This window comes from Oreochromis niloticus, linkage group LG4 (genome assembly GCF_001858045.2).
Source record: "Oreochromis niloticus isolate F11D_XX linkage group LG4, O_niloticus_UMD_NMBU, whole genome shotgun sequence".
Lineage (NCBI taxonomy): Eukaryota > Metazoa > Chordata > Actinopteri > Cichliformes > Cichlidae > Oreochromis > Oreochromis niloticus.
Window position 1 is genome coordinate 15,045,497 of NC_031969.2, and position 23,970 is coordinate 15,069,466.

General features: G+C 37.8%; 3 protein-coding genes, 1 long non-coding RNA gene and 2 gene segments (V, D, J or C); 5 read left to right on the plus strand and 1 right to left on the minus strand.

Annotated features, from left to right (window-relative positions):
• LOC100709195 (uncharacterized) overlaps positions 1-23,970 on the plus strand; it is a 1,346,887-nt gene that overhangs the window by 491,197 nt on the left and 831,720 nt on the right. The window lies entirely within an intron of this gene.
• LOC112846698 (uncharacterized) overlaps positions 1-23,970 on the minus strand; it is a 961,229-nt gene that overhangs the window by 324,443 nt on the left and 612,816 nt on the right. The window lies entirely within an intron of this gene.
• Positions 1-23,970, plus strand: part of LOC102076453 (Ig heavy chain Mem5) — a 900,359-nt gene that overhangs the window by 291,811 nt on the left and 584,578 nt on the right. The gene's annotated exons all lie outside the window — the stretch shown is intronic.
• LOC106096470 (immunoglobulin mu heavy chain) overlaps positions 1-23,970 on the plus strand; it is a 1,110,954-nt gene that overhangs the window by 283,796 nt on the left and 803,188 nt on the right. The gene's annotated exons all lie outside the window — the stretch shown is intronic.
• On the plus strand, positions 10,884-13,218 carry LOC109202060 (Ig heavy chain V region 914-like). The segment is given in 3 exon segments: positions 10,884-10,924; positions 11,969-12,123; positions 12,224-13,218. Coding segments are annotated over 2 exon segments (453 nt in total).
• On the plus strand, positions 16,796-17,462 carry LOC109202061 (Ig heavy chain V region 914-like). The segment is given in 2 exon segments: positions 16,796-17,075; positions 17,164-17,462. Coding segments are annotated over 2 exon segments (426 nt in total).

A 23,970-nucleotide genomic window follows, 5' to 3' on the forward strand; every position in this document is an offset into this window, starting at 1 on the left:
GCCAGCAAAACACTGCGCCGGTATTGGAAGTGCAAACATATGGAGCCTCGCAAAGGGCCTCGGGAGAAAAAAAAATTAAGATGAAGGTTTGCAAGATCTCGCAAAACTTACTTGCAAAAGTTTTGCGAGATCTCAAAAAAATAGACTGCATCCTTCGGAGGCTGTTTATCCTTCATGATCCAATCTATCCCAGAATTCATAGCGCGGCCCAGCTAATTTGTTTCCAACAATGGCAGCAGCTACTTAGTTTTAATATTACTCTTTCTGAGTCACAAAATAAACTTTTAAGATATTTTCAGGTGTGAATGTAGCTGTATACAGTTTAACACGATGGACAACAAGAGAGGACTGCTGCTCTTAACTATCTGCTGGTGAGTTAAAGCTAAATGACCTTTAATTATCAATAAAATGCTGCAAAATGAATGAAACTGACTGTTATTTGGTTCCGATTTAATAGTTAATGGCCAGACTGTGACACAATCTGAACCAGTTGTTACATAACCTGGAGAGGCTCACAGACTCACCTGTACAGCCTCTGGACTCTCATTCAGTAGCAACTGGATGTCCTGGATCAGACAGGCTCCTGGGAAAGGACTGGAGTGGATTGCAACTGATACTGATGGTGGCACCAACTTCTACTGTCAGTCAGTACAATGCAGGTTTACTGTCTCCAGAGACAACAGCAGAGAACAGCTGTTTCTGCAGATGAACAGCCTGAAGACTGAAGATTCTGCTGTTTATTATTGTGCTCGAGACTCACAGTGACTGGAATCAGTGAAGCAGCTGAACAAAATCCTCCAGTGTGACTCAGACATCTGTTTTACATCCCTGTTAAGAAAACAATAATGACATTATTATTTCATTCTAATAATTAAATTATTGTTTTCATATTTATATTGTGTAACCTCAAAGTTATATGGAGTCGACGGTCAGTCAAGTCAGAGAACAGATCAGATCAGGGAATTATCTGTAATAATCTGTCAGACAGCAACTCGGGCACTGCAGCACAAAAAAATCTAAAAACCAACGTCACAACTCTAGAGAGTTTAAAGTCTACAGCAGTTTTACACCTGGTGTATTCACAGTCAGAAGTGCACTCTTCTTGTCTGTCCACTGCAGTCAGGATGACTGGTGGAATCCTTCCAGAAACTAGATAAATCATTCAGAGTCTGAGTGGTTGTGCAGATCTGGATCCTGAAGATCACACTGGGAGGCTCAAATGGAATCACCTGACTTTCCTCATGGAGCTCATAGCTCAATCAAAGACCTGACCTGTATTTGGAATAAAAGGTTTATAGTCTCTGATCGATCGCTTCATATTGATATAATATATAGATAACAAATATCATATTTAATTTTAAGTAAAGTTCCACTTTACATTCTCTTTTACAGTATTCAAGTGAATAATAAATTCAACAATTAAACAGTAACTGCACTTTGCAGTTAACATCCTGAAAATGTGTCGTACTCTTCAGTTAACAGATTAAATTGTAACTTTTAGCACTTCTGTCTAACAAACATTGTTGCGATACACACACACACGCGTAACACAATTATTAGACAAATAAAATAACAAAAGTTAAAGCTTAAAGTTTCCATAGACCATACACCACAACTAAATTCTGTACAAAAAGTTATTAAATTGCAGTTGTTTCCTCTTAACACTAGCACTCCTCATCATGACAGATACAGTAGAAAATAGCATTTTATGCATCAACTACTATGATTAGTATCATCAAAAGTAACATCTGCAACTCACGAAGAAAATAAAATGAGCGCAACATTTAATTACTCTTGTTGTGATTCTTTAACTCAGATGGTAAATAATTTAGCTTACCGAGACACGTGGGACACCATTAATTTTGCCGCCACTTCTGGTGATTTCAGCAGCTCTGCCTGACCTTCATCTCACTTTTGAGATGTTAGCCAATAACTTCTGAAACACTTTTTTAACATCTTTTATGAAGCTTTGCTTCAGTCACAGAGGCAGTTTCTGCTGATAATAAAGAAAACTTTTTCTTTCCCTTCCAGTTATTTGGAACAACATTCCATGTCAATGCACAACTTCTGGCAGATCTTCAAAATAAAAGCTCCTGCTAGGCACAGCAGGAAGTGTAGAACTCAAACACCTTTTTTCACATCATCACTTATTGTAACAATAATATAAAACAAATAAAAGAATGATTTCATAACTAAACAAATCACTTACAAATCTTATTTTATTTTAACCCATTTCGCGAGCAGGGTGAGAATTTTTTGAAAAGGCTTCTTTGCTTTTACAAGTGTCATTAAAGCCAGTCTTGCCCTCATGTACATATATTAAAGAGATGGGCTTTGATGATTTGTCAGATTTTTGTGGTATATCTGAAATATATATTTTGGCCTGTTGAAATAAATTCTTGCTGTGAAAGTTAGTAGCTGATTCTTACATATAACAACAATAATCAATTAAAAATATAAATAAGTAGAGGAGATTGTAGCGATAGATGGAGCTTCAAGACCTGCTTCATAAGGTTGGGGATTGGGTGATAGGCCTTCTTGTAATCAATCCAGGCAGTGCACATGTTGGTCAGCCTAAACTTGCAGTCTCGGCTGACTGTTCGGTCTACCAGTAGCTGGTGTTTTGCGCCTTTTGGCATTCTTGCCAATCCCTTTCTGTGCCCCACTCATGTATTGACCCATGTGCCTGTTCATCAAACATGTTGGGAAAGCCAAATATGTTATTTTACATAAACCTAATTTAAACTAGCCTATATTGTTTTTTGCTCTTTCATTATTAACACTTACCTCATAGTATGTGGCAGTTTTTCACAGCCCTGTTGCAAATCTCTGAGAGGAGGAGTTCATGCAAAAACACAGAGAGCTTCTTCATCTTCATAACTGCCTGCAGGGATGATGACAGAGAACAGTTGACTCATCTCAACATGCTGGACTGTAGGACAGGACTGCTGTTTTTGACTCTCTGCTTGGCAGGTGAAGAGTTGTTGTTGTTGTTGTTTTGTTTTTTTGATGGTTTAGAAATATTTTGTTGCATTCTTTAAAGTTGTGCAAGTCATTCATTTTCTCATTACCTTTATAGGTGTTCATGGTCAGACTCTGACAGAATCTGAACCAGTGGTTAAAAAACCTGGAGAGTCTCACAGATTGACCTGTACAACATCTGGAATCTCATTCAGCAGCTACTGGATGTCCTGGGTCAGACAGGCTCCTGGAAAAGGCCTGGAGTGGATTGCAACTGATACTAACGGTGCCACCAACTACTACTCTCAGTCAGTCCGAGGCAGGTTTACTGTCTCCAGAGACAACAGCAGAGAGCAGCTGTATCTGCAGACGAACAGCCTGAAGACTGAAGATTCTGCTGTTTATTATTGTGCTCGATGGACACAGTGATAGGAGTTGGTTTAGCAGCTGTACAAAATCCTTCAGGTTTTATTATACTCCCTCACATAATGAGTAATCAGTTTAGAGAAATCATTCACACTCAAGAAGGTATAACATATATATAAAAAAAATCACACACCATTTTCTATCTTATAAGAAGTTTAAGTTGTGACACTGTACAATTATCTTCACTAAGGGGTACACACGGAAATTTACTGCTGATTCTGGAGGAAAGCTGGCATTTCTCCTAACTGAGATTACAGCTTGGCTCCCCACCTGCAATATAACAGAACAACTTTACACCACATATAAATGAATCTCTACTCACAGTCTGCACAGATGTTTGTTACATTACCTCCTCGACACCTGATGAAACAGTCTGAGTAGCAACAGATGTCCCCAGTTCAGTGAAGGATTTAGGGAGATGAGGCCCATAAAAATGTGATATTCAAGAGTTTCTCTAAGAAATGGCATCACACAAGTTTAATCTTTAAAAGTTCCAATTTAAAATAAATAACCTAGACTTTAATAGCCTGTAGCGTTACTAACAAATTAAACTAGTTTAATTACTTTTTAATCTTTTAAACTTCAGCCACGATCTGAGCCATCTCACCCTTAAAACAGTTTGGAGGCCAAAGACCAACAAATCCTGAATCAAGTGATGTGTTCAGTTTAGAGTGATATACTCTTAATGCTTAAAAAAATAGTATGAAGTTGATGATAAAGTTAACTTTATTCTGAGCATTACTTATTTTAAACGCAGCTGTTTTAGAACTGTATACAAAACACTACAGATTATTAGACATTAGAGTAAAAGCAGACTATAACTGATATGTTTTTTTCTTTATTAGCTTCCTGAAATACTTTAAAGTTTAATGAGTTATTCTTTATTCATTGTTTCCATGGTAAGAAAATCGGTTATACTTTAAAATACTGAAGACAACTATATTTTCTTTCTCCTTTCTTTCCTACAGGAGTTTGGAGTGAGATCAAACTGGAGCAGTCTCTCTCTGAGATGAAAAGACCTGGAGAGAGAGTGAAGATGTCATGTATCATATCTGGTTATAGACTGACAGGTTACAATACTGGCTGGATACGACAGAGACCAGGGGGAGCTCTGGAGTGGATTGGGTGGATGAACACAGGAAGAAACTCTGCTACCTATGGCAGTTCTTTTCAAAGTCATGACTGAAGTAATCATGACTGAAGAAGGCTCCAGCAGACAGTAACCCTGTTACTTCTGTGTCCAACACTGAACACAGAACTGCTGCACGAAAACCTCAGCATGTACTAATATCAAGTAACAATGTGATCTTATGGCTTCTGTCTTTCCTCTGCAGATGAAAAAGAGTTTTTATTTATCCATATTTATTATTTTAGTATAAAATGAGGATAAAATCATTCAAAGCAGTTAGGGAAAGGCAAGCAAAAAAAAGTCAAAAAATGTCGTTGTTGTTGCTTCAGCTTTAGTTGTCATATGTAAGTTAGCACAGGGTTAACAATGCAATGAAATGTGTTTGACGAGCAGAAGACAAGTATTGTACTACTACCTGCACCACAATCAGGGCAAACAGTATAATACATTAAGGATTGTACATTAAGTACATTAAATGAAGTGCAGAGTGTAGAATGTACAACACAAGGCTATCTGCAAAAAACTGGGCAAAACTTTTAGTCACAAAATTGGCACCACATGTTATTATTATAACTAGATTTTTATAAATAGATTTTTAGTGTTAAAGAAGGCTTTGTGCTGCCATAGGCCGTTAGTAAATCTGGCAGTAAATGTTCTTTCTTGAGTGATAACTAGCTGTTCCTATATGACCTGCATAAAACAAACACGTTGTAAGAAAGTGAGAAATCATTTTGTTGTCCATCTACTGTGATTAGTAGTTTCAACATGGTGGGCACAACCAGATTGTCAATGAGAGTAGTGTAAGGTTTTTGCGATTCTTAGCACACCGCTCATCTTTATGGATTTTCTGACCCACCTTTCCCTAACCTAGATCACGTTGTCAGTGAGATCAGGGAAAAGCTGGAGGCGGAGTCAATGCAAAGCACTGACAGCTTCTATCTCTTTATGTCTGACTGCAGAGATGAGGACAGAGAACAGTGGACTCACAGCCTGACATGATGGACTGTAGGACAGGACTGCTGTTTATAACTCTCTGCTTGGCAGGTGAAGAGCTTTGTTGATGATAATATAAATTATGTTTTGCCAGATACTTTTTAAGTTGTGCATTTGTCATTGATTTTCTCTTTACTGGGGCAGGTGTTAATGGTCAGACTCTGACAGAATCAGAACCAGCAGTTACACAACTTGGTCAGTCTCACAGATTGACCTGTACAACATCTGGATTCACACTCAGCAGCCACTGGTTCGGCTGGGTCAGACAGGCTCCTGGAAAAGGCCTGGAGTGGATTGCTGCTGATACTGGTGGTAGTACCAATTACTATTCACAGTCAGTCCAAGGCAGGTTTACTGTCTCCAGAGACAACAGCAGACAGCAGCTGTATCTGCAGATGAACAGCCTGAAGACTGAAGATTCTGCTGTTTATTATTGTGCTCGAGAACCACAGTGACAGAAGTGGCTGAGCAGCTGTACAAAATCCTGCCATTATTCTTTTTTATTGTATTAATGGATCCCAAGGAAGTGCTACGTGCTTATGTTTATTTCTGAATCAGAATATCTTTATTGTCATTGTACTAATACTTAGTGCAATACTTTACAGTCGCTTCATTCACAATATTGCACTTGTCCCTTTAATTCTTATTCCCAGTAAAGTCTGCAAAGGACATAGATCATCATTTAGTTACACATTGTTTAATCCTCAAAGATGACAATCAAGAAACTATAACCTTAAATACATCCATCATCAGTTATTATGAAAGTGTTAAAAATACCCTAAATGTCATTCTTTTAGCCTGAAATTGTATGATTTTTACTATAATGACTCAAAATGCACAAAAAAGAAAAACTGTGTGTCTGTTCAAAGGTCAAATTTGACCAGTATCTATTGAAATAGAGGATAGAGCTATTGGTGTATGTTGGTTGTTTTAGGAAATCTGTGAAACTGTACATGCTGTTTTTGTGTCTGTATGGGGCAGTGGTGACAGTAATCACATCACATTTGCTCAGCTTCTTTGAAGAATCTCAAAACAGTAAAATAGTAAAACAGCATGAAAACCTGTTCATAAACAGTGTGACCACACCACTGTGCTCTAAAGTCCATCACACATGAATGCTTTGCCAGTACGTTGAGCAATGCATACCATCCAATGAACCCTTATACTCTGTGTTGTATATTTGCTCAACCTAGCAGTCGGTAAAGTTCCTAGCTCTTCTATGCAAATAGGCCATAAGAGTGAACACATATGATCCACACAGGCCATACATACTAGAGGGTACTATGATAAAGTGTGCCTCTACACAGACACAAAATCTGAACCTGTAAGCAAAAGGATTTCATAAATAATCTAGAAATTAACAAATTTTAAAAATTAGAAAAATTTAGAAAAATTTGAATCAATTCATTGTGAGCTAACTGAGAACTCACTCAAATCAACACAGAGATCTAAAGATTGGCGCATGAGCTGAGTTTGGGAAACACATGAACACAAGGTTACCGACCATTTGTACAAATACAGCTAAATTATTTAATTTGCTGCTGTAAACCAGTGATTCTACATGTTATGTATGTTGAAGCAGGAATAACATAATGTTTACTTGTTAAACTAGAGTCGAATTATAAATCAATAAATAAATAAATAAATAAATAAAATAAACCGTTTGAATTAGAAATCAACAAATTATTTTCTGTTATATTATTATTATGAATTTGATGCCAGGCTGAAAGCAGTGACCAAGAAGGGCCATCAATGCCTGTGCTTTCACAAGTAAGGTATAATAGGACCAAAGATTTAGCTGGTCCCAGTCTAACAGTGTTCTTAAATTGCTTCATGTGATACCTGTACTTGTATATTTTAGTAATTTTTACTGATTAATGTCTTGTGTTTTTTGTATGTTTTGTGCATTTTTCTGTAGTTTGTGTGTGAATAAAATGTTTGATCTAGTTTTGTATTTTTTGTGTGTGTGTTCTTTTTCTTCTTCTTCTTCTTTTTTTTTGTGGATGACTTTTGTGTGCCTGTCTGTGAACCAGGTTTTTTTTAAGTAGGAACAATACAATGACTGAAGTGAACTGAACTAAATTAATGAATAAATCAAATGTATTGAAAAATCTAAATGTGAACTATAAGAGGATAATTGTCACATCTACATCAGCTCTTTCCTTTCTGTGAGGAGGACTCAGTGCAAAACCTGGCTGTCTTAAACCTACTTATGTGACGCAGGGAAGACGAGAGTGTGGAGTCATAATTCAGTCTGACATGATGGACATAATGAGAGGACTGCTGCTTTTTATCACTTTGTGGGCAGGTGAAGACTTTCACTGATACTGAGTTATATTTGCCTTCAAACGATTAACCAGTTTACAGCAAGTGACAGTTTTACTTGTTTAACAGGTGTTGATGGTCAGACTCTGACACAATCTGAACCAGTGGTTAAAAGACCTGGAGATTCTCATACACTGACCTGTACAGGTTCTGGATTCACATTCAGTGACTACTGGATGCACTGGGTCAGACAGGCTCCTGGAAAAGGACTGGAGTGGGTTGCTGGGATCAGTGGCGTGTCTAGAAAATTTTTATTGGGGGGGCCAGGTAGGGGCACAGATTTGGAGAAGGGTGGCAGATGTAATTGGCAGATAATGTTAAAAAAAATTCTACCAAACGTTAACCATCATTCAATAACCCTATAAACCTAATAACTGAATTAGCTTTTGACTCTTATTAGAATGAGATTTTAACCACTACAGTGCAAAGTTTTTAGATACTGCGTTGATGAAGTACAAGAGATATAATCAGTGCTTTGTCAGTGTTTATTCAGCATTCAAGGACAGCAATATTTGCATAGTATTTTTACGGAAATATAGTGCACATATGTTTTGGGCAAAAACATTTTTGAATATTAAAATACGAACATTTTTAACATACAATTGGCAAATTAGCCAATGCCAATGCAAAACTTTACCTGCCTATTAAAAAAAGAAGATAATCTTCTCACAAACTGGTGTTTGATTTTGAAACAGGAAAAAAGTGGGGAAACAACTGAAAAGACTAACATTTGAATGAAACCTGAACGCAAGTAAATACTTTCTATGCTGCCTTATGGTAAACTTTGGTAATATTGATGCATAAAGAACAACACTGGCTGATGATGAAATACAGTCAGCTGGCATGGTGACACTGCCAGTATTAACCTGCAGGGCTGGACTGGGACAAAAAATTGGGCATTTTGACTAGAGACCGGCCCACCAGGTATTAAAGCCATAAAGCCTTTGAATGAAAACAAACGCTGTTGTGACAGTGATGTACAGTTTTTTTGGTATATGTATGATTTCTATAAATTTTACGTCAGATAAAAACGTTGTTTGCAAGATTCAGATAATTATTTATTAAAAGCTAGATATTTTAAATGAGAATAAGTAAGAAAAGTATTTCTTTGTGCCCCCCTTTCCCTGTTAATGCCCAACCTGGCCCCCTGGCAAAACTTTGCTAGACCCGCCCCTGCACAGTTACCAGCTGTCAGCTACATAGAAAAGGATCCTGGTGTCATTTGTCTCTCAGAAACAGTTCATAACTTCCCTTCAACTCATCCATGTCACCTAAAAGGTAAACCTGTTTCTCCATCACCTGTTCAGCTCTGATGATTCAGTAAGGACATCTCCTGGTTTCATCTTCATGTTTCCCTCTCACCACATATCCAAACCGACATCATGACCAGCAGCTTTACAGCTGTGGCTCCAGCAAACATCAGCTGATACTAGAAATTAATATTAAATAAATTATAACAACAGCTGATCAAGCTTAAAGGTGCTGCTGTGGTTTCCTCTTTCTGGCGCAAAGTGGGCGAAGAACAAACGAGAAAAGCGGATCAGCTGATCATTGATCAGTTTCATGATTGAAGTAGCAACAGGAGAGGGAGGGGGAGAGACTGAGAGAAGAAGCGGCAGCTGTGCAGCAAAGACACAGAATAAATCCAGCTTTGTGTCTTTTTTTCATTCTAGCTGAAGTACGGGACAAACTGCGTCTCTTCTCAGCTCAATACGAAACGCGTAATATTTTCTCTGAATTAGGGACGATTCCATTTTTTAAGGAGCCGTTGGCAACTCTACTAACTAACCTTATGAATAAAATAAAGTTCACTATCAGTATCATAGCACCCACCCAGCTGAATAGAAACTCCATCATGCTAGCTAGCACGCAGTAGGAGTTATTGTAACTGACTGTAAAAAGTCAGCACAACGAAAATAAACTCCACCTAAACTTGGTTTATATCTGACCCAGATAGACTGCAGGTCATAACTTCTTACCTGAAATTCAGTTCACCTGACACTCGGACTGGCGGCTGCCTCGGGTCTCTCGTCCTCCTGCCTCCCCTTCCCTCATCCACCTGCTGGCCGCTGTGGAAGCTCCGCCATAGCCACCACCAAACAACTGAGTTATTTTTACACATTGGCCACCACCTCTCATTGTTCATGCCGTTACAAAAACAATAAATAAATAGGTCATCAGCCCACCGGGCAAATGCCCGGTATGCTCGATGGCCAGTCCCGCTATGTTAACCTGTTAATCTTTCGCTGAAAAACTGTTTTCTGTGGTGCTGTCTTTCGTGCTTGGCTCTCCTACCTTTGCTAACATGATGCCCATAGCGCAGAAGCCGATGCTGCATTCACTTACACTCGGATATCTGAGTTTCACTGTGAAAACATAATCGTACATTTGCTATTTCATTGGATTTTATTGTTTTAGCTTCGGGGTGGCACCTGGGGTGGCCAGTCTAGTTGGGGGGGTGGCCTGTGCCCCCCCAGGCCACCCCACTGGACACGCCACAGGCTGGGATCAGTGAGACTAGTGGTTATATCCGCTACTCTCAGTCAGTTCAAGGCCGGTTTACTATCTCCAGAGACAACAGCAAACAGCAGGTGTATCTGCAGATGAACAGACTAAAGACTGAAGATTCTGCTGTTTATTATTGTGCCCGACGACCACAGTGACTGACTCTGGCTGAACAGTTGTACAGAATCTTCCACTGTGTATTACAAATTAATTAATACATTATCTAATTGTATATTAATAAATTAAGTTTGACACAGTCATCGCTACATTGTTTAGGGAAAATTAAAAGAGGTTGACTGTGTATAAAAATACCTTTATTATCAGGAGGCACTTATAAAGTCATTGATCTTAACAGGATGGAACCAAATTACTTTTGGTTTAAACAGATATCAAAGAAATAGTTTTCAAAGGTTTTCAGTCAAGGTCACATCATGACAGTTGTAGAAATTATCTTCCTGTAAGTTTTAATTTCAGGTGGGTGAAGTCTGCGTTCAGCAGAGAAGAAAAGCACCTTTGGTTATTTAAACTCTGCACCACCACAGGAGGAGCCCTAAGACCACAGATTGTTTCAGGATCAGTTCACTGGTAAATGTAGATGAGTTTCATATAGCAAATGAAACACAAAATGTATTTTATACATAATTGATTCATATTATACACTCAACTCATTTTCTATATATAGAATTTTGCAAAGTGTACAAAGACTAGTCCATTAAAAACACACACAAACAAACAAATGATCAAACAAACACATAATTTAACTGGCCATCTCAAAATCTCAAAATCTTAGTTATGTCCAGTGTTTATGTTTGGAATCCTTCTAAACACACCTTCAGACGTCTGTCTAAAGATGTGGTGATGAGACTGGAGTGTCCAACTATAAATAAACTGAATAATTTTAAGTGGAAGAGTCCACAGATTAAAGCCTAAAGCCAGCATGTCAGGTGACAGGTGAGACCATGAGTATGCTGATCTTTTCTTTTCTTTCTTTCTTTTTTTTACAATTCACATGTTTTTGTTTCATGAATTTATAATTTTATTTAACAAATAAAAGTAAATTCTATTGCATATTCATCACTAAGGCTTAATGAATACACAGAAATGTAAGAGACAAAAACATGTAATTTGTGCATCATTTATGGTGCTGTATTTAGCATTTGTATTAGACTTCTGATGCAGTCTGTTAGTTGTGTGTGTATCTAGCTAATGTTACAGAACGGGAGAAAGTATAACCCAGGTATATCCCAGGGAGAGAAAAGGATGACAGATAATTTCTTTTAGGAAATGTTATGTTTAAAGGCATAGACTGCGTTGATAAACTGTCTAATATATGATCTAGGTGAAGTTAAATAAGTGTGAAGTTATGTTTTTACATATTGTGAAAAATGGTTGAAAAAACAATTAAAAAAAACAACCTAACTCATTAATATATTATTGAGCATATCACACGTTCTCAATAAATTATTTAAATTAAGAATCTACACCCTTTCATCCCAATATAAACTAAATATTTACTAATAACACGATTCTCTTTCTCTGTCAAGTTAGGCAAACATTTTGGGAAATGCCAAAAATGTTAATTGAGATAAACACGATTTATAAGAGCCTTAATTATTCTTCACTCTTTAGATGTTGGACGCAAATGTCTGAGAGGAGGAGTCAATGCAAAAACCCAGAGAGCTTCTTCATATCTGAGCGCAGGGATGTTGACAGAGAAAAGCGGACTCATCTCAACATGATGGACTGTAGGATAAGACTGCTGTTTTTAACTCTCTGTTTGGCAGGTAAGGGTTTTTTTGTTTTTTTTTGTTTTTGAAGGTCTAAAATATTTTGTTACATGCTTTAAAATTGTGCAAGTCATTCATTTTCTTATTATTTTTATAGGTGTTAATGGTCAGACTCTGACAGAATCTGAACCAGCAGTTAAACAACCTGGAGAGTCTCACAGACTGACCTGTACAACATCTGGAATCTCATTCAGCAGCTACAATATGGTCTGGATCAGACAGGCTCCTGGAAAAGGACTGGAGTGGATCGCTTATATCACCCCTGCTGGTAGCAAATACTACTCTCAGTCAGTACAAGGCAGGTTTACCATCTCCAGAGACAACAGCAGAGAGCAGTTGTATCTGCAGATGAACAGCCTGAAGACTGAAGATTCTGCTGTTTATTATTGTGCCCGAGAGTCACAGTGATAGGAGTTGGTTAAGCAGCTGTACAAAATCCTTCCGGGTTTTATTTTATTGCCTCCCCACCTTCAATAAAACAGAACAACTTTACGCCCAATGTTAATCAATAAATGACACGAAAACTGACGGACCTTTACTGACAGTCTGTACATATGTTCGTTACATTACCTCAATACTTTCAAAAAAAGTCTGACATTCAAGAGAGTTTCTCCAAGAAATGGCATTACATATTTAAAACTCTTGTTTTGTTCTTGCAGGAGTTTGGAGTGAGATCAAACTGGAGCAGTCTCCCTCTGAGGTGAAAAGACCTGGAGAGAGAGTGAAGATGTCATGTATCCTATCTGGTTATACCTTGACAGGTTAAAATATTGGCTGGATATGACAGAGACCAGGGGGAGCTCTGGAGTGGATTGGGTGGATGAAAACAGGAAGAAACTCTGCTACCTATGGCAGTTCTTTTCAAAGTCATGACTGAAGTAATCATGACTGAAGAAGACTCCAGCAGAAAGTACACCTGTTGTTTACTCATGTAACATAAGAACAGCTGCTTAAAAACCTCATCATGTACTAATATCAAGTAACAATGTGATCTTATGACTTCTGCTTTTTCTCTGCAGATGAAAAAAAGTTTTTATTTATCCATATTTATTATTTTATTCTAAAGTGATGACAATATATCCATTATTAAAACCAGTTATTTGCTGATAATTATTATTATTTAGAAAGTGACATTGTACACATCCATACATTTACCCATGACTTTAGACTGAACAGGCAAGCAAGCTGAAAATGGTTCAACCTAATTTTAATATGAGAAAGCTGAAATGAGCATTATCCAAAATTTATTGAAATCCTGGTTCAGTCTACAATAAAGTTTTACTAAATTAAGTCAGATTACATCATATTTCAATCTGTTCCCTTCTGCTCATCCCAGAAGAATAGTATGTTTAGTTTGAAGAAGAAACCATAAGCATAAGTTACCTGAACCATCCCTTAGTCAGGCTGTTATCAGCTGCTGGGACTCTATGGCCACCAGCTCTGTGTATGAACTAAAAGAATAAGATCACAGAAGCAAGTGGTGGAAATAATTTTCATCTGAAGGGAGTTTGTGCTCAGAGAGTGAGGAGCTTGGACATTTGGGAGGAGCTCAAATGACTCTGGATGGATACATACCTGATTTTACTCGAACATGATCCATAGAAATGTATTCAGTTATTAACTTAGTTATTGCATTAGATACATGTTTACTACCAGTACTGAGAATTTTTCAGATGAAAAGGTGATGACTATTTTTTCCCCTAACAGATCTATGATCAAGACTCTCCTCCACATATCAACTTTTACATTCTCTCAATTCATATCCAGTGAATGACCACATCAGACACTGAATCAAACAGGATCTCAGAAAAGGACTGAAGTTTTTTAAAAGTTCCTTTTAATATGAAGACACGTCCAGGCAGACCCAAGCTCACCAGCCGTCTGCCACAACCTGTTGTGGTAAAGAAAACACCATACTCTATGACTAATAATACGTTTTGTTTATTGTAAAGACAATATGACTTCATGATGTCCTTCCTGTTATGAACACAAATTGACTGCAGTAATACATAAAGTTTTTAAAGCAACATCCCAGTTTATATTTCTCACCAAGTAAGAACCAAGACAGTTATTTCTCAGTAATGTTTCAGAGGAGGAGTCTAATTTAAACAATAGCTCTGTTCAGCTCAAACGATAGCAAAAAACAAAAACTAACACTATGGACTAAAGAATCTGCTGGTTTTATCTTTCTACTGGACAGGTAAAGATTTTCTCTAACTATAGTTTTGATATACATTGTTAAACCATCACTTTCTGCTTAAAACTTCTTCTTTTTTTAAAATCCCATGAATTAAGTAAGGTCAGAAACAAAAACAGAGTATGAAATAATTAAAAGGCCTGGAGAGTCCCACAGATTGATCTGTACAGCCTCTGGATTCGCCTTCAGCAGCTTCACTATGGTCTGGGTCAGACAGGCTCCAGGAAAAAGACTACAGTGGATTGCTTTCATAGACACTTTGGGTTATCCTACTTAATACTGCCAGTCAGTTCAGGGTAGATTCACCGTCTCCAGAGATGAGTCCAGCAAAAAAGTCTAGATACATATGAACAGTTTGAAGATGCAGTTTATTACTGCATCAAATAAGAAAGTGAGAGACTGTAACTGAAATACAAAAAGTGCTTTCTCTATTTACCATCAACAATTAATAATAAAGAAGGTTAAACAATATAACATACAGCTTCATTATTGCTGATAGTTACATGATGCTGTTAAACATTTCATTTTCTGGATTCACACCTGAGTATTAACTTATTTTAAGACTCAGGTGGAGTGCAGGAGTTATCCAGAGAAGAACTTGGTTATTATAAACTATTTCACCACATATAACTGAAATCTTTTGGTAACAGGTGACCAGTATGATTATGAACATTTTTTATTGTCAGATCATGAACCAACTGTGTAAAGAGCTTTACGACAGAGCCAAGATTTAGGCCTTGCACTAACATCTACACAGAATGTCAGAATGAATGTGTCAATTGAACATTAATTCTGACATTTCACCCTCTCTCTACAAATACATAAACTTGACTTCACATTTCTAGAAGCAGCAATCACAACTACATGTATAAGGTGTTTTTCAGTGCTGGATATATCACAATTTGTAATAAATGACAATTTTCCAAGATGGTGGCACGAGCAGTCGCAACGGCCCGGCGCTCTCCACAACTTAGCAGCTTTCTTTGTATTATATACATATACATATATATATATATATATAACTTGTACATATCTTTTTTTGTGTGTAGATAAAAACAACTATGTTACTTTGTAGATACTTACATTGTAAGAATCTGAATGTAAATCTACATGCTGCCAACAGAGAGAAGCCAAACTGTGGTTTGTTGTTCTTGTAACAGTGACAAGAAAGTTGTATTCTATTCTATTCTACTCTTTATGATGTGTAGTAATAGTAAATCAAATATTTAACTAGGTATGGGTATCGTTTAGGTTTTATCCGATACCGGTGCCAAACCGGTACTTTTGAAACGGTGCCGGTGCTTAAACGGTGCTCAAACCGGTGCTTAAAGAATGGAGAACACAAAATTGGTCCAAAAACCTCTCATGTTCAGCTGTTTTTTTTGTAAAAAGATAACAATGTTAGCCTTTTCTGCAGCTATAGGGCATATATGGTCTCACTCTTGGCTGGAAGCAGTGCTTAAACAATGGAAAAAACACAAACTTTGTCCAAAAACCTCTCATGTTTAACTGTTTTCCACTTTTTCTTTGGTCATTTTAGCCTTTTTGGCCAGGGTGAAGGGAGTATCTGCCATCAAACAAGAAGACAGCCGCATGTAACTACGACGGTGTTTGCTAGTTCACCTTACATGCATTAATGTAATAATGTGGTTAGCGTACTCAACGTTAATTACACAACAACATAATTGAACAACATGAAGCTACTCACGCAGAGGAGAACGGCTGCTGCTGCCATCATCATTTCTGCTACGCTGACAGGGCTAGGGGCCAGGACTCTCCTCTTCAGGTTCTTGGGGGATGTTGCTAACTCCGGGTCCGATAACAGGCACCACACCCGCAGTAGATGTGCACGGTGTGAGGTCTGGCAGCAAGCTATCAAACACGGCGCATTTCTCGGCTTTAAAAAAAACGGTATGCATCACCAGGTGTTTCATCGGATTTGAGGTGTTACCTCCTTTGACAGTATCACAGTATCAGCTTAAAGCACTTGTTGCAGGCTGCTGAGTTTGCATCTTTTGCTGTGAAGTACAGCCAGACATTTGATCGCTTTGCCTTGGGCATTTTTAATCTGTAGCTCTGCTCTAAAAGAACGTACGTACCTGGCCCCGCCTACTATCCTCGGAAACGTAAAATGATTGGCTAGAATTGGCTCAGGAAAAAAAAAGCACTGAAATAAAGCACCGAAATGTGCGCTGCTTTTCGGTCTGGTTACTACCCTATATTTAACTCAAACATATTCTGTTATTCTCTCGAAGGGGGAATACAAATACAAAAAGGCCATCTGCAAAAATTACCTGTTCAAAATTCTCAGTCACAAAACATACACCACATCTTTTTAGTAAACCCAGAAGCTGTTTAGTGTTAAAGAAGGCTTATTGTTGCCACTGACCATTAGTAAATCTGGCACTAAATGTTCTTTCTTGAGTGATAACCAGCTGTTCTCATTTATGTGACTCGCATAAAACAAATATGTGCTGAAGTAAGATATTGGTCTGTAGTCTACTGTTGTAGTTTCAACATGGTGATGTTGTTAAAGTGAATAGTGTAACATGGTTGCGATACTCAGCACACCACTAATTTTAATTTCATCAGGGAGAAGCTGCCCTTCACGAGGAGGTGGAGTCAATGCAAAGCACTGATAGCTTCTACCTCTTTATGTCTGACTGTAGCGATGAGGACAGAGAACAGTGGACACAGGCTGACATGATGGACTGTAGGACAGGACTGCTGCTTATAACTCTCTGCTTGGCAGGTGAAAAGCTTTGTTGATGATAATCTAAAAATATATTTTGGGCCATGCTTTTTAAGTTGTGCATTTGTCATTGATTTTCTCTTTACAGGTGTTAATGGTCAGACTCTGACAGAATCTGAACCAGCAGTTAAACAACCTGGTCAGTCTCACAGATTGACCTGTACAGCATCTGGATTCGCACTCAGCAGCTACTGGATTCACTGGATCAGACAGGCTCCTGGAAAAGGCTTGGAGTGGATTGCAACTGATACTACAAGTAGCACCAAGTACTATTCACAGTCAGTCCGAGGCAGGTTTACCATCTCCAGAGACAACAGCAGAGAGCAGCTGTATCTGCAGATGAACAGCCTGAAGACTGACGATTCTGCTGTTTATTATTGTGCCTGACACAGTGAGACACAGTAACAGAAATGCCAAACAAAAACCACTTCCTCTATTTACCACCACTAGGGAATGAATTGTTGATGGTAAATAAATGGTTAACTGTTTCAGGCATGACACTGGATAAATGCCTTCACTGACGAGTGCATGACAAAGGTATTATCAAAAATCTGCTGCACTTTCTGGTCACACTCGATGGCATTTCTCCTACCTCACTTAGAAAACAATGGAGTATCCAATAGTCTTAACTGCTTATTGAACTGAGGCTCACAGGCTGACTTTACCTGCTGTCACAAGGTGGGATACAACCTGAAGAAGTTGCTATCAGTCATAAGGCTAATTTAGAATTCCAATTAACTTAACCCATCCACACATTGAAGGATTACACATATGTGTGTGAAATGTTTGTATGCTAAGCTTAGGTACAGATTTGTCCACAAATATTGTTTTTTTTTTAAGTGAATTCCATTCTGCTTTTTCAGTATAAAATGTCACTTGAAAACATTATTTCTTGAGAACAGATGCACATTTATGAAGTGAATCCCAGTTACACAAGACACAGAGTGGAAAGGTGACTGACAATGCTAAGATTTATTTATTCATTTGAGTTAAGAAAAACTCTTTATGACTTTTCTACAGATTATCAGATTCATAGCAGGAACAGAATGTAACAAATATTTTTAGTAAGTAGTAAGCTCAGAAAGCTTTTTGAAATGATCAAATTTCTGAAGTTAAAGTTAAAGTTATGCATCCGTGATGATTATTTATTCAGGTTTAGATATATGCAAAATTGTACAATAGTTTAACCTGTGGTCAAACTGAAAAACTGTATTTGTGTGTAGACTGAGAAGCACATTTGTACAGTGAGTACACATTTGTAAATCCTAGTTTATTCTTATGGATCATCTTATATGGATTTCTAACACTTTCTCTGCATACAATTTTTCTGCCCGTGCATAGGAACTTTGATGCCTCCATATGTAATTTTACAGTAAACTGATGGGAAAATACCCATTACTCACAGTGATTAAAGAAAACTTATTTGGTCTGGACTTGAATTTTATTTGGGAGTCTAGAAGTACAATGAATTAGACAGGATCTTGGAAAAGGACTATAGAGGATTATGACTAAGTTTCAATCGCATAATGTACTTTGTCAGTTCAGGACTGGACTGAAAATTCGCAGTGACGGGTGTTGAATGAGTTGTTTGAGTTGCTGTACAAGCTCACAACAGTTTCTGTCCACACCAAAATAAAACTTCATAATGTCCGACCCTTTAAGTAATGAAAATATGATAAAGGAAAATTACACTTAACCTCCTGTGGACCTTGTGACTGGCTACAACTGCTGATGAAGAACCTGGTGACAGTACCACAGTGGATGATAGGGATCTTACATGCCAGCCACCTGATAAGGACACTACATCCTGATCTCTCTCTGTCCAAAGCACAGCTGTCTGGCAGATGATTCTGGATGAAATAAATCAGCACTTATAGATTAAGGAAAACCGCTTCTTTTACAGAGCTGTTGCCTTCATCAGATGTCTCCCTCAAACTCTGATTTCAAAAACTATAAGGGACTATACACACCCTGCCTAAAACTGCCTTAGTATGAAAGCTTTCACAACACTTTGATCATTAAAACACTGTGATTTTCTTACTGTTACTATGATTTTTTTAGTAAGATTTTTATATTCTGTATTTCATTAACCCTTGAACACTATCGTCGGGTGATTTACACCCGGGAAAATACATTTACATGATTTCTCTCTCCTGCAGCTGTTTGCGTGTCGAGGAGCCTGTGCCTTCACCAGGGAAGTCTCAAATGTCCCAGGAATGGGTGGACCAAAGACCAGCTTTCCAGAGTCATTATTTTGTTTTAGGGTTTTTTTTTTTTCATTTTGTTAGACATGGCACAGTTGAAAGTAAAAGAAGACCACTCTAATTTGTCATGTGTTGTCATATTTTGATATATTTGATTACTTTTTATTGGTTATATTATATCGGGTAAAAATCACCCGGCATTAGTGATTGTGTTACTATTTATAGCGATAGTGTTCTAGGGTTAATGTTTCCATTTTTTTATTTATTTCACTGAGATAAACCAAAATTTAATAGCATTTCTGTATAGTGACATTAAAGAAAATTCTGACATAGACAATATTATTACACTATGCTTAAATCATTAGAATGAGTAGGTATATCGTAAAATTACGGAGCCCCGCAGGGGACATGGGAGAAAAAAAAAATTAAGACGGACTTTTGCGAGATCTTGCAAAACAAACTTGGGATCTTGCAAAAGTTTTAGCCGCATTCTTCGGACCGGGAGGTCGAGGCACGATGTGCCGGGAGAGCGGTGTTCTTTCCGGCTGTAGTAGGTGTCGACCTCCCGTTAGCTTCGAGATGGTGGGTGTCAGATCTCCGAAAATGTCGGAGCACTTTTGCAAATATTTGATGTCTTGTAAACCGAGCAGATATTTGACGTTTACACAGCTACATTCACGCCTCAAAATATCTTAAAAGTTTATTTTGTGACCCAGAAAGAGTAATATTACAACTAAGTAGCTGCCGCCATTGTTGGAATTCAACTTTTGCAAGATCCCGAGTTAGTTTTGCGAGATCCCGAGTTAGTTTTGCGAGATCCCGCAAAAGTTTTGCGAGATCCTGCAAAAGTTTTGCGAGATCTCGCACAAGTTCATCGTAATTTTTTTTCCTCCCATGTCCCCTGCGGGGCTCCGTATAAAATACACTTTAAGAGTTAAACTATTTTATGCTGCCTGTTCATGTGAGCTAATATTACTTTTGTGTTTGTAATACAAGATGCTCAAACAAACAAATAAACAAAAAGTCTGTGAGGAGGAGTCAATGCAAAACTTGGATGTGTTAAACCTGTTTGTCCTGCAAAAGTTGACAGATTTAGAACAGCAGTGGTCACACAGTTTAGAGTGATGGATCTAAGAACAGGACTCCTACTTTTGATGATTTTATGGGCAGGTGAGTCATTTCACTAATGTTAAGTCAAACTTGTCTCCAACAACTAATCAACTTTACGCATGTAACTTGTTCTGACAGGTGTTGGTGGTCAGACTCTGACACAATCTGAACCAGTGGTTAAAAGACCTGGAGATTCTCATACACTGACCTGTACAGGTTCTGGATTCACATTCAGTGACTACTGGATGCACTGGGTCAGACAGGCTCCTGGAAAAGAAATGGAGTGGGTTGCTGGGATCAGTGAGACTAGTGGTTATATCAGCTACTCTTCAATGCCGTTTACTATCTCCAGAGACAACAGCAAACAGCAGGTGTATCTGCAGATGAACAGACTAAAGACTGAAGATTCTGCAGTTTATTATTGTGCCCGACGACCACAGTGACTGACTCTGGCTGAACAGTTGTACAGAATCTTCCACTGTGTATTACAAGTTAATTAATACATTATCTAATTGTATATTAAGAAATTAAGGCTGACACAGTCATCGCTACATTGTTTAGGGAAAATTAAAAGAGGTTGACTGTGTATAAAAATACCTTTATTATCAGGAGGCACTTATAAAGTCATTGATCTTAACAGGATGGAACCAAATCATTTATGGTTTAAACAGATATCAAACAGATAGTTTTCAAAGGTTTTCAGTCAAGGTCACATCATGACAGTTGTAGAAATTATCTTTCTGTCAGCTTTAATTTCAGGTGGGTGAAGTCTGCGTTCAGCAGAGGAGAAGAAAAGCACCTTTAGTTATCTAAACTCTGCACCACCAGAGGAGGAGCCCTAAGACCACAGATTGTTTCAGGATCAGTTCACTAGTAAATGTAGATGAGTTTCTTAAAGCAAATGAAACACAAAATGTATTTTAAACATAAATGATTCATATTATACAGTCAACCCATTTTTATATAGAATTTTGCAAAGTGTACAAAGGCTAATCCATTAAAAACACACACAAACAAATAAAAACAGAACAAAACAAACAAACAAATCATCAAACAAACACATAATTTAACTGGCCATCTCCCTTTCAAAATCTTAGTTATGGCCAGTGTTTATATTTAGAATCACTGGACGTCTGTCTGAAGATGTGGTGATGAGACTGGAGTGTCCAACTATAAATAGTGGAAGAGTCCACAGATTAAAGCCTAAAGCCAGCATGTCAGGTGACAGGTGAGACCATGAGTATGCTGATCTTTTTTTAAATTTTTTTTCTTTTTGCCAATTCACAGGGTTGTGCTTCATGAATTTATCTCACTATGCTTGTTAATGAGGTCTAAACATTACTTATAAACAGAGGTGGGAAGAAATAACTTGAGCATTTATTTTTTGGCCAACTTTTTACTTTTACTAGCTCTTTTAACATCACTGCAATCCTGCAAACATCAAACCAATCTGAGCCTAAATGGAGAGAACAATAACAAATAAAAGTGAATTCTATTGGTGCAGTCATCACTAAGGCTTAATGAATACAAAGAAATGAAAAACAAAACATATAATTTATGTATGTATGCATTTACGGTGCTGTATTTAGCATCTGAATTGGACTTCTGATGCAGTCTGTGTGTTGTGTGTACTTCAACATCTAGCTAGTGTTACAGAACAGGAGAAAGTATAATATTTCCCAGGGAGAGAAAAGAATGTCAGATAACTTCTTTCAGGAAAATTCCTTCCCTGTTCTGTAACAAAGACACAACAAGAGAGGAAGAACAAATGTTTTGTTTAAAGACATAGACTGCTTTGATTAACTGGAAGTTTAAAGTATACGTGTAAGTCTAATAAATGGTCTAGGTGAAGTTAAATAAGTGTGAAGTTATGTTTTTACATATTGTGAAAAACTGTTGAAAAAAACAAAAAAACAAAAACAAAAAACAAACAAACTCATCAATATATTATTAATCATATCACACGTTCTCAATAAATTATTTAAAAGTAAGAATATACACTTCTGTTATACCCTTTCATAACAATATAAAGCAAATATTTGCTAATCACAGGATTCTGTTTCTCTCTGTGAAGTCAGGCAAACATTTTGGGAAATGCCAAAAATGTTAATTTAGATAAACATGATTGAAAAGAGGCTTAATTATTTTTCACTCTTTTGATACTAGACACAAATGTCTGAGAGGTGGAGTTAATGCAAAGCACTGATAGCTTCTATCTCTTTATGTCTGACTGTAGCGATGAGGAGAGAGAACAGTGGACACAGCCTGACATGATGGACTGTAGGACAGGACTGCTGCTTATAACTCTCTGCTTGGCAGGTGAAAAGCTTTGTTGATGATAATCTAAAAATATATTTTGGGCCATGCTTTTTAAGTTGTGCATTTGTCATTGATTTTCTCTTTACAGGTGTTAATGGTCAGACTCTGACAGAATCTGAACCAGCAGTTAAACAACCTGGAGAGTCTCACAGATTGACCTGTACAACATCTGGAATCTCATTCAGCAGCTCCTGGATGGCCTGGATCAGACAGGCTCCTGGAAAAGGACTGGAGTGGATTGCAACTGATGGTGGTGGTAGTAGCAAATACTACTCTCAGTCAGTACAAGGCAGGTTTACTGTCTCCAGAGACAACAGCAGAGAGCAGCTGTATCTGCAGATGAACAGCCTGAAGACTGAAGATTCTGCAGTTTATTATTGTGCTCGACACACACAGTGATAGGAGTTGGTTAAGCAGCTGTACAAAATCCTTCAGGATTTATTCTATTCCCACTGGACCCAGTGAGGAGATTACCATCAAATGCCACATATATGGTTAATTTGTGATTTTGAAGATCTTTCATCAGTGGTCTTTACACACACACACACACACACACACACACACACACAAACACACACACACACACCTTGCCCAAGGATACTTCAGCATGCAGACTGGAGGAATCAGGGATTACAGTTTCTTCTGAATGCTTAAACCCTAACTGTGATTCTTATAGCACAATTTCTAAAACTATTAATACTTATAGCAAAACCACTCACTGAGTTTGCAAAACTAAAAGCACAAACATTGCTTTGCACTCAGTTTGCCATTTTGTAACACACACTTTGCAAACCTGTAGCTACAATCCACTGCACAGCACTCTTTTTGCAGAACTGTAAACACAACTCACTGCTTTACATTCAATTTGCAAAGGATCAACACACCTAGCAAAACTATACACATTTATGGCTATTATTTACACTATTTTGCCAACTGTCTGGCACACTGTCACATGTGAAAACTTCTTTAGATAATTAGTTCACTTTGCAATCAGCCTAAGCACTATAGTACAGGTAAGCTGTGTGTGTGGAGTACAGTGGAGGGAGCAGGAAGAGTGAGAAGTAGAGGAGGCTGAGGAAGAGGACGTGGAGGTGAAGAAGCAGGACGAAGAGGACAACAAGGACAATGAGGAGCAAGAGGAGGACGAGGAGGGGGGAGAGGAAGACGAGGAGGGGGGAGAGGAAGGGTAAGAAGAGTAAGAAATAGAATTGCTGATGACATCAGAGCTACAATAGTGGACCATGTAATCAACCATGGAGTGA